Below are 12,673 nucleotides of genomic sequence, written 5' to 3'. Positions count from 1 at the left end.
TTTATTCTGGGACATGTTTGGTTTGCCATTAGATATTCTGGCCACCCTGGAAAAAAATGCAGGAGGCAATACATGTGGTTTAACTAGGCCACAACTTCATTCACTTAAAATACCTGGGAGTATAGCCAGCAATAAACTGTACAGTGCATGTCATCATCATTTCCACGTGGTCCCCAAACTGGTCCTAGGTATCCCATTACTGGGATTCTTCTTTGTGCCCGATATGGAAATAAACTTGCGCTTTGAAGCTTGAATCCTGATCTGAATTGCTGTAACATTCTGTAGGTTTAGATGTGGGATTCTGGTTCAGCCTCGTCTCTATTTATGCTAAGAGATTTTTGAGGATAAAATGTAGCCCTTTCGGAGGGAAAAGAAAACTTTAGCATATCTAGCCTGCCATGAACTAATTTCTGTCCTTAGCTTTCTACTGCTATTTCTCCTTCAACAATATTTTTCTTTTTAATCTGAAGAAACCATTGAAGAGGACAGAGGTGATAAGACTATTGCTGAGAAATTAGCGGAGTTGTTCTCCAGTTCCTCTTACTACAAAGAAACAAAAACAGAATTAGAGAAACTGTCTTTGAAAAATAAAAGGAAGATGAGTGCAGATTTCCAGAAAATCACATATAGCACTTCCTTCTTTCACCAGCTCAAGTGGGTGTCCAGACGCATATTTAAAAACTTGATATATAACCCACAAAGCTCCATGGCCCAGGTAATTTTAGTGAATCTTTAAAACATGAACAGTTATAAATAGTCTGTTTCTTTCTGAAGATGAGTTGGGTTGAAATATAAAATGTTGGCTTCTAATAATTAAGAAATAAGCGAAAAAACTTCCAATTGATTAGCCAACAGTATGACTTTAAATAGTCTTTCACACTGTGGAAATCTTTACATAGTCAACTAAGATAGAACATATTTTTCCCTTTTCTTACCTTTGCTTAACATGTACACTTCTGGAGCAGCAAATGGAAGGATTGATAAACTATTTAGAATTGATAGATTAATGACAACAAATGCAGTAATATAAATGTACGCACTGATATGTCCCACCACTACTTTAGCAAGATTCAACCTGATCCTTACAATGGTGTCCAGTGAAAAGAGGGGAGCACAAGAAGCCTTCCCTTCCTCACTTGCGTAATCCATGTGAGGATCAGGCGGAATTGCAGCCCCGTAAAGTGGGGATTTCAGGGACTGCTCGCATGTTACTCCTGTTCCCAAAAGGGTGAGGAAGGGCAGATAGGGAGTCAGGCCATGGCTCTGCCCTTTTTATGCACTGATCAACAGTGTTGGGCAGCCACACAGGGGAGTAGGCTTCGCCCTACAAAGCACAGAAGTATTGCATATGCAGAGTGCATGCCCAGGAGCTCCAGTACACATTATATCTGAATGCCTTTTTGTGCTCTCATTGGCCCGCTGCATCTCTGAACTGTGCTTAAATGCATGTCAGCATTGCTCTGCACTGAACTATGCTTAAATGACACAATCAAACCTTTGTGAGCATTTTTCAATGATGCAAACATTTTCCAAAAGACTATGATCACTGGCATACGGGAGATCTGTTCAGAATCTCTCACGTTAAAAGGTTTTTGGAGGTATATCTGTATGTTGATATTATGGATATCCCTAATAATTGGTTTGTAAACGCTTGATCTTGTGACAAGAATTATACTCTCAAGCTTTATAATACTCCAGGGTTAATGGTCCTGACTTTCTTTCTCACAATCTTTTCTATCTCCCAAACCTCATTAGGAATGGATTTCAAATACATTCTATAAATGGTGCACAGTTCACTAAGCTGTTTTTGCTAATCCTCTTCAAATTGGCCTTGATATGATCGTTGTTTTCCACTACAGTTAGCTTAGTGGCTGAATTATCCCTGACATTTGGTCCTTTCAGCAGGTTCTTAGTGATATGGTCCCATGTGTGAAATGCTTTATAGTGTTAAGACTCATGCATCCCTCATGCTTAACCATGACTGAACTGCCTGACACCATCATTTTTGCTAAGTTTTTTTTTTTGCTTCTACATATTAAGAAATAATCATGTACAAATTTTCATCATTCTGATTATGTCATTAAAGCCATTCATACTTTTTTATCTGTTGGAAAAATTCATGTTTCTGTTGGCTTAAAACTAACAATAATTGGATTGTTCTGGAATCAAGTAGGCTTTAACATCCTTTCTATTGGGCTTTACTGTCAAATAAATTATTAATGTGGTTCAATCCCCCTCCCTTAGATCCATTATTGAATAGATTTAAAAATATACCCTTTGTTACAAGCACAAAGTTGCTACTTTAAAAAAATATATTGTTTGAACCTAGCATTTGAAAGAAATAATAGTTTAGAAGTGATTTCTTTTCTACTTTATTGTTTCAGTACAAAAGTAAAGGAGGTTTCTCTTCAGCAATGTCTCTGCTCCCTCCTCCGCACTTAGTATATTAAAGATCCTTTTGTTATAGTTATTAAACTAGTACTATTTTTGGATATATTTGTTTGAGCTGGAAATATTAGAAATACACATTTTGTAAACCAAACTCTTAAAATTTATTTTTTGTATAAAAGAAGGTTTATTCTCACTTTGGTTTGTATTATGTTAGGAGTTTTTGTTTTTGTTTGCGTTAGGAGTTTTGTTTTGTTCCTCATCAGCAGAGCAGGGATACTAGTTTTTATCTAGTACAAGAAAGCCTTTGTCAATCTTAAATTCTGAGATCTGGGCTCCTTGAATATGAAAATTCTCATGGTTTAGTGGCTGAATTATCACCCTTCAATCAGTCTAATAGCTCCTAGAATTTCCCAAGTACCAGCTGTGTATTTAAACAAACATTTGAGGCTCTTTTAAAATAATATCAACAAATAAGACATTGAACAGGCAAAGGGTAATTTGTTTTTATAAGTATATTTCTAGAGGGTCTGCTAATGACTTTTGTGAAGAAATGCATTTGACGTGTTGGGGGAACTGATTGAAAAGTCCTATTGCCAAAGCAATAAAGGATTAAAAGATGGAAATATAACTAATGCCAATCAATATGCTTTTATCAAAAGTTGAGGAATGTGCTGTCATGCTTTGAGGTGGTTTAGAGTTTGGTTAGGCTGCTGCACAGCCATTATGGATCTCCTTTTTTGTGGCTTTTTCCAAGAGTTTCCTTTGTTCAGGACCTGACTCTCTAGCCAGATTCCTTTAAAGTCCCATCCCTTCTGGGAGAGGACTTCTACCTATGCTCTCATCTGGGCCTATTTCCTCTGACTGCCCTGTATTTTCTTTTAATCTCGTCCCTCAACTTGATAACATCCTCCCCAGTTATTCCACATTAGGTTAACAGATTTCTCAGGCTCCCTTAAACCCTATACTCATCCAGAAAGGATTAATCTATACATCCCTTCACAGGTTGATAAAGATAATTGTGTTGATGTAATAGACTTCTGTAAGACATTTGACTTAATATCACATAACATTAAGGTTTAAAAAATAAGCACTATAAAATTATTATAGCACACACTAAATAGATTAAAAATTAACTGGTAGATTTCAAAACATAATTGTTAGAGAATCACCAAGTGGGGTGTTTTTACTGGGATTCTCCTGACATCAATTCTTGACTCAACACTGTGCAAAAGTGTTATTAATGGCCTTAATCATACATCATGAAGTTTGCAGATGACAAAAAGATTGGTGGAGTGGTAAATGATAATGAGAAGTCACTTATACAGAACAATTTGGATCACTTGGTAAGCTGGGCACAGTCAAACAGCATACATTTTAACAGAGCCCACTGCAGGATCTAGGAACAAAGAACGTAGACTACATGTATAGGATGGAGAGTTGTGTTCAGGAAAGGCCCCTTAAAAGGACAGATGGGTCATGAATGTGACCTCACAGTGCAGTGCTATAGTTAAAAGGGTTAACAAGAATCTTAAATTTATAAACAGGGCAATATGGAAATGGCATTGGTGAGTCCATAGCTGGAATGTTATCTCCACTTCCAGTATTAAACATGCAGAATGTTCAGAGAAGAGTCACAAGACTGATTCCAAGTGTGAAGATATCTTATAGCTAAGAGCTTAAAGTGTTCAACATGCTTAGTTATTGAAAAGAAGGTTAAGAGGTGACTTGAGCACAGACTATAAGTACCTACTCAAGGAGAAGGTATCTACTACTTGTGATTGGAACAGATATCCAAGGAAAGTGGTGGATGTCACCGTGTCTCAATGGGTCACAGCTGAGAATACCAGATTCAGGACAAACTGCTGGAAAATAGGGCAGACTCACCCCCAAACTAGTGGGTATTCTTCCATCAGATATACCAAGCCAGTAACAAAAACTTCTCTCTCACCACACTGGTTAACAAGAAGTCAGAAATGCAGTCTCCTTAGGCATCCCAGCCCTTCTTTTACCACCCAGACACCAGACTATATGATGAATGTTTATTTAAAACCATTTTCCTCAAAGGGTTCTTCTAATCCCACATAGCCAGGTCAATATATAACTCAGATTTTACCAAATAATCGCACTGTTGCCAATCCTTTAGTATCTAATATCGAAAGGTTTATTTCTAGGAGAAAAGAAAGAAGGGAGAGTTAAAATGGTCAAGGAAAACAAATACATACATTTATTGCAAAGTTCTTGGATCAGGTTTGTAGCAATGATGGAATAAACTGCTGGCTTGTAAAATCTCTGGCAACTTCCGAAAAGATTGGAAGGACCTCAGCCCATTGTTTGGAATGCTCCTTTTAGTGTAAGTCCAGAGATCGGAGCAGGAAGGATTCCACATGGAGATGCTTCCAGGGCTTTTTATGCTTTCTCCCATGTGGAGGGAAAGCTCTCAGTCTTAGTTTGTGGAAAAGTACAGGCACAAGATGGAGTCCAGGGTCACATGAGCTAGTCACATGCCCTTGCGTGCTTTGATGAATCATAGGAGCAGTCATTACCCCATATTCTAGCTAAAATGTCATCAGAAAGGCATATCAAGGGGGGACACATTTTTTCTGTGGCCTATTATGTTAATTAATGGGCCACCAACTTGAATGGTCCATTCACAATGTGTTGGCTAGACTGGATGCCAACTACCTTGTGGGTGTTATTCTAGGAGCAAACACATTTGAAATACAGATATATAGTCAATATTCATAACTTTGGTGAAAAGATGATACATGCATACAAACAGGATAATCATATTTAATAGATTGTAACTTTTCCATTGATACTTTACATGACATACCTGGTATAAAATTTGTTGCATTCATATAACAGCGAGAATGATATATATATGGTCATATTATAATCATATGTCACAATGAATTATTCAGTACTTATAATCTTTTAATCAAGATTTTAAAAAGTTACTGGGTTTGATGCAGGAATTTCTGGGTGATATTATATAGCTATGCAAGGGGTCAGACTAAAGATCACGATGGTCCCTTTTAGTTTTTTAAATTTATAAATCTATGAAAGCGTTAACCATAGATATATAGAAAGCAAGTCTCCTTGTAATTTCCATACTATATTCTGCTCTCTTTCTGATACAGAGGAAAGATAATACTTGTCCTGACTGCAAATTCCCAGATAGATACAAATAACCGTCAAAGACTGTGTTAAACTCTTTATTTTCATAATGAAGACATCCAGAAGCCCTAGTGAGGAGTGACTTTTGAGCTGATATATAGACTTTTTAACAAAAAAATGTTAAAGCTGGAATTGTTTTATCTTGCTTATATGATCAATTGACCTCTTAGAATGGTTAATAGCAAGTGTCTGATGCCACCCAAGAGAACTGTCCAGGAAGACATAATTGCAAATTTGTCAATTTATCTTCCTATATCTTCTGCAATGAGTGTCACACTTCCTTTTTTTTCCTGGTCCACAGATGCACTTTAGTTTTTTGTAGATGCTATTCATGTTGCTTTCATCTGCAAGATTCTAGAATGCCAACTATCTTCTCTCATTGCTGTCATAGTTTTCACTGCAGACCTGCTTTGGCTACACTACAGATTTTCTATACTGATCTTGTAGCTGATTTTTGAGGCAACAGTGAATGAACCAGATGTTTATTTTCCAGTAGGGAGCATATCTCTGGATCCCTCTCATTAAATCAGTTTTAATATCTGTTTGAAGCAATCCTACCACCTTTGAGCTGTACAGTAGCTAGCCACACATCTTATACCATTAACTTGTTTTAGAAATTGCACACATAAAGTTTAAGAATTTATTAAAATTTGTTTGAACAGTGATACAAAAAATCTCTGTTGATGTATAATTCTTGTTGGTTATAAAATCACATTACTCTCGTCAGAACGTAGAATGAAAATAGAATACAATAAAATACTGTAGAGTATTTTGTAAGAACATTTTTGTCAGTCCACTAATGAGTAACCGCTGTTGCTGTTTAGTTAGGCTATTACTGTAGTTATTATAATTTTCAATTATAATTATCTGTAATAAAATGCAAATTCTTACTTGCTTTTTCTTTCAGCTGTGTATTACAACTGGTCTGGGAATAGTTGTAGGAGCCATTTTCTCTGGAATAAAAAATGATTCCAGTGGCATTCAGAACAGGTTAGTAAACATGGGAACTGAACATTTTAATAGGGCATACACACCATACTGGATAGTTCATTTTGTTTAGATTTTTACTTAGCCTCTGTTCTTGTGTAATTTATTTTCTACAGCGTGTAGAAGTAAGCAGACTTCTACACGCTGTAGAAAATAAATTACATTTTTAATAAGTATCTGTGAGAGAGGAAAAACAGTGTTTGTTTGTACCATGGTAGCATGAAGAGACCACAGACCAGGACCCCACTGCACAGACCCAAACAAAACGACAGTCCCTGCACTAAGGAGTTTAATAAGATCCATAAGGTTATGTCACATGGAACAATACCTAGGGTATATACAACAAAGGGAGTTGATAGACTACATGGGAAGCAGTTTCTACCTGTCCTCAGCCAGAAGTTTGACTATTTTCTAACATAAGATCAAAAGGTGACTCTTTCCAGTAAACAGTTAATTTTCTTCCTGTATCTTTATTCCGTTTTCATGTAGTAACAGTCTACCCATCTCCCACTGATAAATATTCTTCCTTCCTCATTAGCTAAAAAAGCTAGTTGCAGAGCTAATTTTCTTGCTTTTGTTTGTTCTTTCCACAGAGTTGGTGCTTTATTCTTTTTGACCACCAATCAGTGTTTGAGCAGTGTTACAACTATTGAACTTTTTGTCACAGAAAAAAAGATATTTATGTAGGTAAATCCCTATGTAATAGAAAACACTGCATGTTGCTTTATTTGATGCTGTATCCGTTTTATCTTTAATTTATACACTAACTGCCCCTTTTCTATCTATCAGTCATCTTTAGGGTCTAGTGATGAATTTGTTACTGAAGGCACAGCTTAGCATTCGGTCCTAAGAGAAATGTGAACTATCCCTGCTCTTTCGTATGGTATTAACTCAAAAGTTTAATGATAATGAGAATATGAGCATTGATAACTGTCTGCTTGTCATTTTAACAGAAAAACCCAACTATTCTGGAGCTAGAGGCAGAGCTTGAGTAGATTACTACCACTTTGTCCTCCACAGTATTACCCTTGATTACTAGTCTCTCTCAGTAGAAGTATAGCCCCCAAACCAGAAACTGGTTATCATTGTTATACATTTAATAGATACGGTCAAAAACTCTACTGCCAGCTAGTGTAAAAGAAGTCAGTTTTCACATCTATGATGCCAGCAATCTGGATTTCAGGTAATTGATTTTCACAGCTGAGGAATACGACATTGTTAAAGTGTGAGAAACATAGAACAACTTTTAAAGCTGTGGTGGTGTTCCTGTTTCTTGACTGATTAGGCAAAACGCCTATCTTCAGGAAGAGGGATTGAAGAAAGTCACTGGGGCTAAAAATTTTGCATGGAGATGTAGCAGTTGAAGGAGAAGCAGACTATAAACGGATTAGGGGAATTTTAGAAAATATTTTTTTTTTCCCTAGGCCATTCAGGCCCTGTCACAGATACCATTTAAGAAGAATGAAGCTACTATAAGATTTATTGGCTGTATACAGAATTTAAATACAACTTTATCTCGCCACAATCAGCTGCTCACATATAAACTAATCAAATGTTATAAAGTTTAGAGAAACAATTTCTTGATATTTTAAACACGTGTTTCCTAGAAATGCTTATTCTAGGGCATTGATTCTCAGTCACTATAACTGGCTCTGTGGATGAGGGGAAAGCAGTGGATGCGTTATTCCTTGACTTTAGCAAAGCTTTTGATATAGTCTCCCATAGTATTCTTGCCAGCAAGATAAAGAAGTATGGGCTGGATGATTGGACTATAAGGTGGATAGAATGCTGGCAAGATCATTGGGCTCAACAGGTAGTGATCTATGGCTCCATGTCTAGTTGGCAGCTGGTATCAAGCGGAGTGCCCCACAGGTCAGTCCTGGGGCCGGTTCTGTTCAATATATTCATTAACGATCTGGAGGATGGCGTGGATTGCACCATCAGCAAGTTTGCAGATGACCCTAAACCAGGAGGAGTGGTATATAGGATAGAGAGGGACTTGGACATATTAGAGGATTGGGCCAAAAGAAATCTGATGAGGTTCAACAAGGACAAGTGCAGAGTCCTGCACTTAGGACAGAAGAATTCAATACACTGCTACAGACTAGGGACCGAGTTTCTAGGCAGCAATTCTGCAGAAAAGGACCTAGGGGTTACAGTGGATGAGAAGCTAGAGATGAGTTGACAGTGTGCCCTTGTTGCCAAGAAGGCTAATGGCATTTTGGGCTGTAGAAGTAGTAGAACTGCCAGCAGATCCAGGGACGTGATCATTCCCCTGTATTTGGCATTGGTGAGGTCTCATGTGGAGTAATGTTTTGGGCCCAACACCTCAAGAAGGATGTGGAAAAATTGGAAAGAATCCAGTGGAGGGCAACAAAAATGATTAGGGGGCTGGAGCACATGACTTATAAGGAGAGGCTGAGGGAACTGAGATTATTTAGACTGCAGAAGAAAAGAATGAGGGAGGATTTGATAGTTGCTTTCAACTACCTGAAAGGGGGTTCCAGAGAGGATGGATCTAGACTGTTCTCAGTGGTAGCAGATGACAGAACAAGGAGTAATGGTCTCAGATTGTAGTGGAGGAGGTTTAGGTTGGATATTAGAAAAATTTTTCACTCGGAGGATGTTATATACTTACCTCCTAGAACTGGAAGGGACCCTGAAAGGTCACCAGGTCCAGCCCCCTGCCTTCACTAGCAGGACCAAGTACTGATTTTGCCTCAGATCCCTAAACGGCCCCCTCAGGGACTGAACTCACAATCCTTGCTCAAACAACTGAGCTATCCCTCCCATTGGTGAAGCACTGGAATGGGTTACCTAGGGAGGTGGTGGAATCTCCTTCCTTAAAGGTTTTTAAGGTCAGGCTTGACAAAGCCCTGGCTGGGATGATTAAGTTGGGGATTGGTCCTGCTTTGAGCAGGGGGTTGGACTAGATGACCTCCTGAGGTCCCTTCCAACTCTAATATTCTGTGATTCTATGAATCTTTCCAGACTACTGTACCCCTTTCAGGAATCTGATGTCTTGCTTTCCCCCCAAGTTTCACCTCATTTAAAAACTACGTGCTTATAAAATCAGACATAAAAATACAAAAAAGTGTTACAGCGCACTAGTCGGGCCAGATTAACTCTCCTGTGATTTTGTGGGCCCCTGTATACAAGTCTTTTTCCTAATTTAAAATAAAATTATCACAATTATGGCATCAAGGCTATTAACGCTATACTAAACTTGCCTTTTAATAAACATAAAGCCATTCTGTGGTTACATTTTAGTCTTAAAACATGCAGAATATAGTTAAGTTATTTCAAAATAGCCTATTTCTTACCTTAGAATAGCTGTTATATTACTTTTTTTCTGGGAGGGTCTTTGGGTGCAGGACAGAGCTCCAGGCTGGGCTGCAGGAGAGGGTGAGGGGTGCGGGCTCTGGGAGCGAGTTAGGTGCAGGAGGGGATTCTCACCTGGGGCGGAGGGTTGGAGTGTAGAGGGGGTGCAAGGTCTGGGAAGCAGTTTAGGTGCAGGAGGGGATTCTGACCTGGGGCAGAGGATTGGGGTGCAAGAGGGGGTGTGAGGTACAGGTGCCGTCCAGGAGGCGCTTACGTCAGGCGGCTCAGCAGGGCTCAGGCAGGCTGCCTGCCTGCCATAGCCCCACACCACTCCTGGAAGCAGCTGACTGCTGGCACATCTCTGCACGCCCTTGTGGGGAGGGGAACAGCGTGTCTCCGTGCGCTGCCCATGTCTGCAAGCACCACACCCGCAGCTTCCACTGGCCAGTTCCTGGCCATTGGGATCTGCAGGGATGGTGCTGGGGATGGGGGTAGCACGTAGAGCCGCCTCCCCCGCCACTCCAGGGGCTGTGGAGACATGCCAACAGCTGGATGCTTTCAGGAGTGGCGTAGGGCCACAGCAAGCAGGCAGCCTGCCTGAGCCCTGCTGCGCCCCTAGCCCGAGGCCCTGGGATGCAGCCCCTAAAGCCCCTGAGTTAATCCGGCCCTGCACACTATTACTGAAAAATTGTATATTTTCTCATTTTTACCATATAATTATAAAGTAAAGCAATTGGAATATAAATATTGTACTTACAATTCAGTGTATATTATATACAGCAGTATAAACAAGTCACTGTATGAAATTTTAGTGTGTACTGATTTCCCTTGTGCTTTTTACATAGCCTGTTGTAAAACTAGGCAAATATCTAGTTGAGTTGCTGTATCACTGCAAGACCTCTGTGTACCCCTGGTTAAGAACCACTGTTCTAGGGCACATGTAATAAAGTCTGTATCCACAGTGCAGTCGGTTGGCTACCACCCTCAGTATCAAAGTTTCTGAGCTTTAGCATAGAGCCCAGCTAGCTCAGTTGTAAAGATGTTTCTGTTTGTGGACAGGATCAACACCTGAATAAGAGACCAAATTAACTCTGCAGCAAAGATAAGCGTAAACAGGCTTTTTGCCACTTAGTCCCAAGTGAAACTCACAAGAGCTGGTCCAAGAAGTACCTACAATCAAACCACTACTATGTCATAGTGACCACTAAAATAATTAAACTGACCATTTGTAGGAAAGGGATCATACCAAAAAGTAGCTCTGTGATACTAAACTTGAGCAAGGAGGTTTTTGGAGTGGTTGTTTTTTTTGAAAAATTAAGAAGATAATCAAAAAGACTCTAAAGTAAAAATTAAGGGGAAAAAACACTAGACTCAGCATGGAGCTTGCTTAAGCAGTTCATAATTCATGGAACCGATGCATCTCCCTAACTAAAAGTAGTACCAGGAGGGCAAGAAAAAAGCAGTATGGTCAAATGGCAAAGTTCAAGAGGTTATTCAAGCTAAGTAAAGTATGAATCAAAAAATGAAAAATGAAGAGAATAAAGAGGAGCAAAAACTATGGAAGATAAAAATGTAAGATATAACTAAGGAAGACTAAGAAGGTTTATGAAGCGCAAATAGTTAAAGGCATAAAAACAAAAAAGGAAATATGTAAGTATATCTGAGAATCAATAAATCCACTAGACTGACAGGAAATAAACGGAACAGTTAAGGAATACAAACACTGCAAAGAAGTTAAATGATTTCTTTACATCTGTCTTCACCGCAAAGGATGGAATACGGTATTCAGGTCATCCAATCTCAAAAAGGGTACAGCAGAAATAGAGTGGATTCAGAGAAGGTGTCAATGATTTGAGGCACAGAAAGAGTTTCATATGAAAATAGATTGAAGAGAGTGGGATTGTTTAGATTAAAGATCAGATGAATAATATAGTGCTTAACTAAGCTACAAAATAATGAACAATAAGAGAAGCTCAATCAGTACTCCTGTATACCCTGTATTATAAGGCTTCAGGAGCTCTTTAAAGTGTTTGTTAAAATGTAAGTTGGTCACTATAGATCATGGCAGGGATTTAGGTGCCCAGATTCTATTAAAAGTAATGGCTGTTGGGTGTCTAACTCCCTTAGGCTGCTTTGAAAATCCCAGTCTATATGGCTTCATTGCTTTATTACTTAAATATAATCTGTAACATACATATATATTTCTGTGTTCTAGACATGAATATATCAGTGGTTACTACAGAGTATCTGCATATTTTTTTTCAAAGATAATAGCTGATTTAATACCCATGAGGACTTTACCAAGCATCATCTTCACCTGTATAAATTATTTCTTAATAGGCAAGTATCCTATAAAAGAAAGCTGCTTCAAAATGAACTATGGTCATTCACTCTTTCCTTTGGCAAACAATTCAGGTATCCACAGGTGGTCTGTTTGCACGTCTTCCTTAGAGGGTCCTTGTCCCTGTTTTTTTATTTTTTCCCTCCCTTTAGCATATAGCTTATAGAAAACCTTTATTCGGGGGGTAGGTTAGTAAATAGATTGTTTTGAAGCTACTTGCTGTTAATACAAATCTGAAGTTAGCATTGGTAAGCTTTTATACTGATTTATGCATTCCTCCCAAATTCTGTGTATGCCTTTTTATGATTTGTCTAATCTAATGGTTATGGAGCAAGAGACCCAAGGGTATTAATGAACTTGACTTTTCTACAAGTTAACTATGCTAATAAATTGATTGGACCAGATCTGCTGCCGAGGTAAATTGGGTAGCTTCACTGACATTAATGGAGCCACACC

The 12,673-nt window shown here is 38.7% G+C and overlaps 1 protein-coding gene across 1 annotated transcript in view; it reads left to right on the top strand.

The window, feature by feature from the left end:
* Positions 1–12,673, top strand: part of LOC127047918 (broad substrate specificity ATP-binding cassette transporter ABCG2-like) — a 40,087-nt gene that overhangs the window by 20,937 nt on the left and 6,477 nt on the right. Inside the window, exons 9-12 of the mRNA XM_050946833.1 lie at positions 471–715; positions 6,476–6,558; positions 7,149–7,238; positions 12,092–12,216. Coding sequence (XP_050802790.1) covers positions 471–715; positions 6,476–6,558; positions 7,149–7,238; positions 12,092–12,216 — 543 coding nt within the window. The remainder of the gene's footprint in view (positions 1–470; positions 716–6,475; positions 6,559–7,148; positions 7,239–12,091; positions 12,217–12,673) is intronic.

This window comes from Gopherus flavomarginatus, chromosome 3, assembly GCF_025201925.1.
Source record: "Gopherus flavomarginatus isolate rGopFla2 chromosome 3, rGopFla2.mat.asm, whole genome shotgun sequence".
NCBI lineage: Eukaryota > Metazoa > Chordata > Testudines > Testudinidae > Gopherus > Gopherus flavomarginatus.
This window is presented reverse-complemented; position numbering and strand designations above follow the sequence as displayed.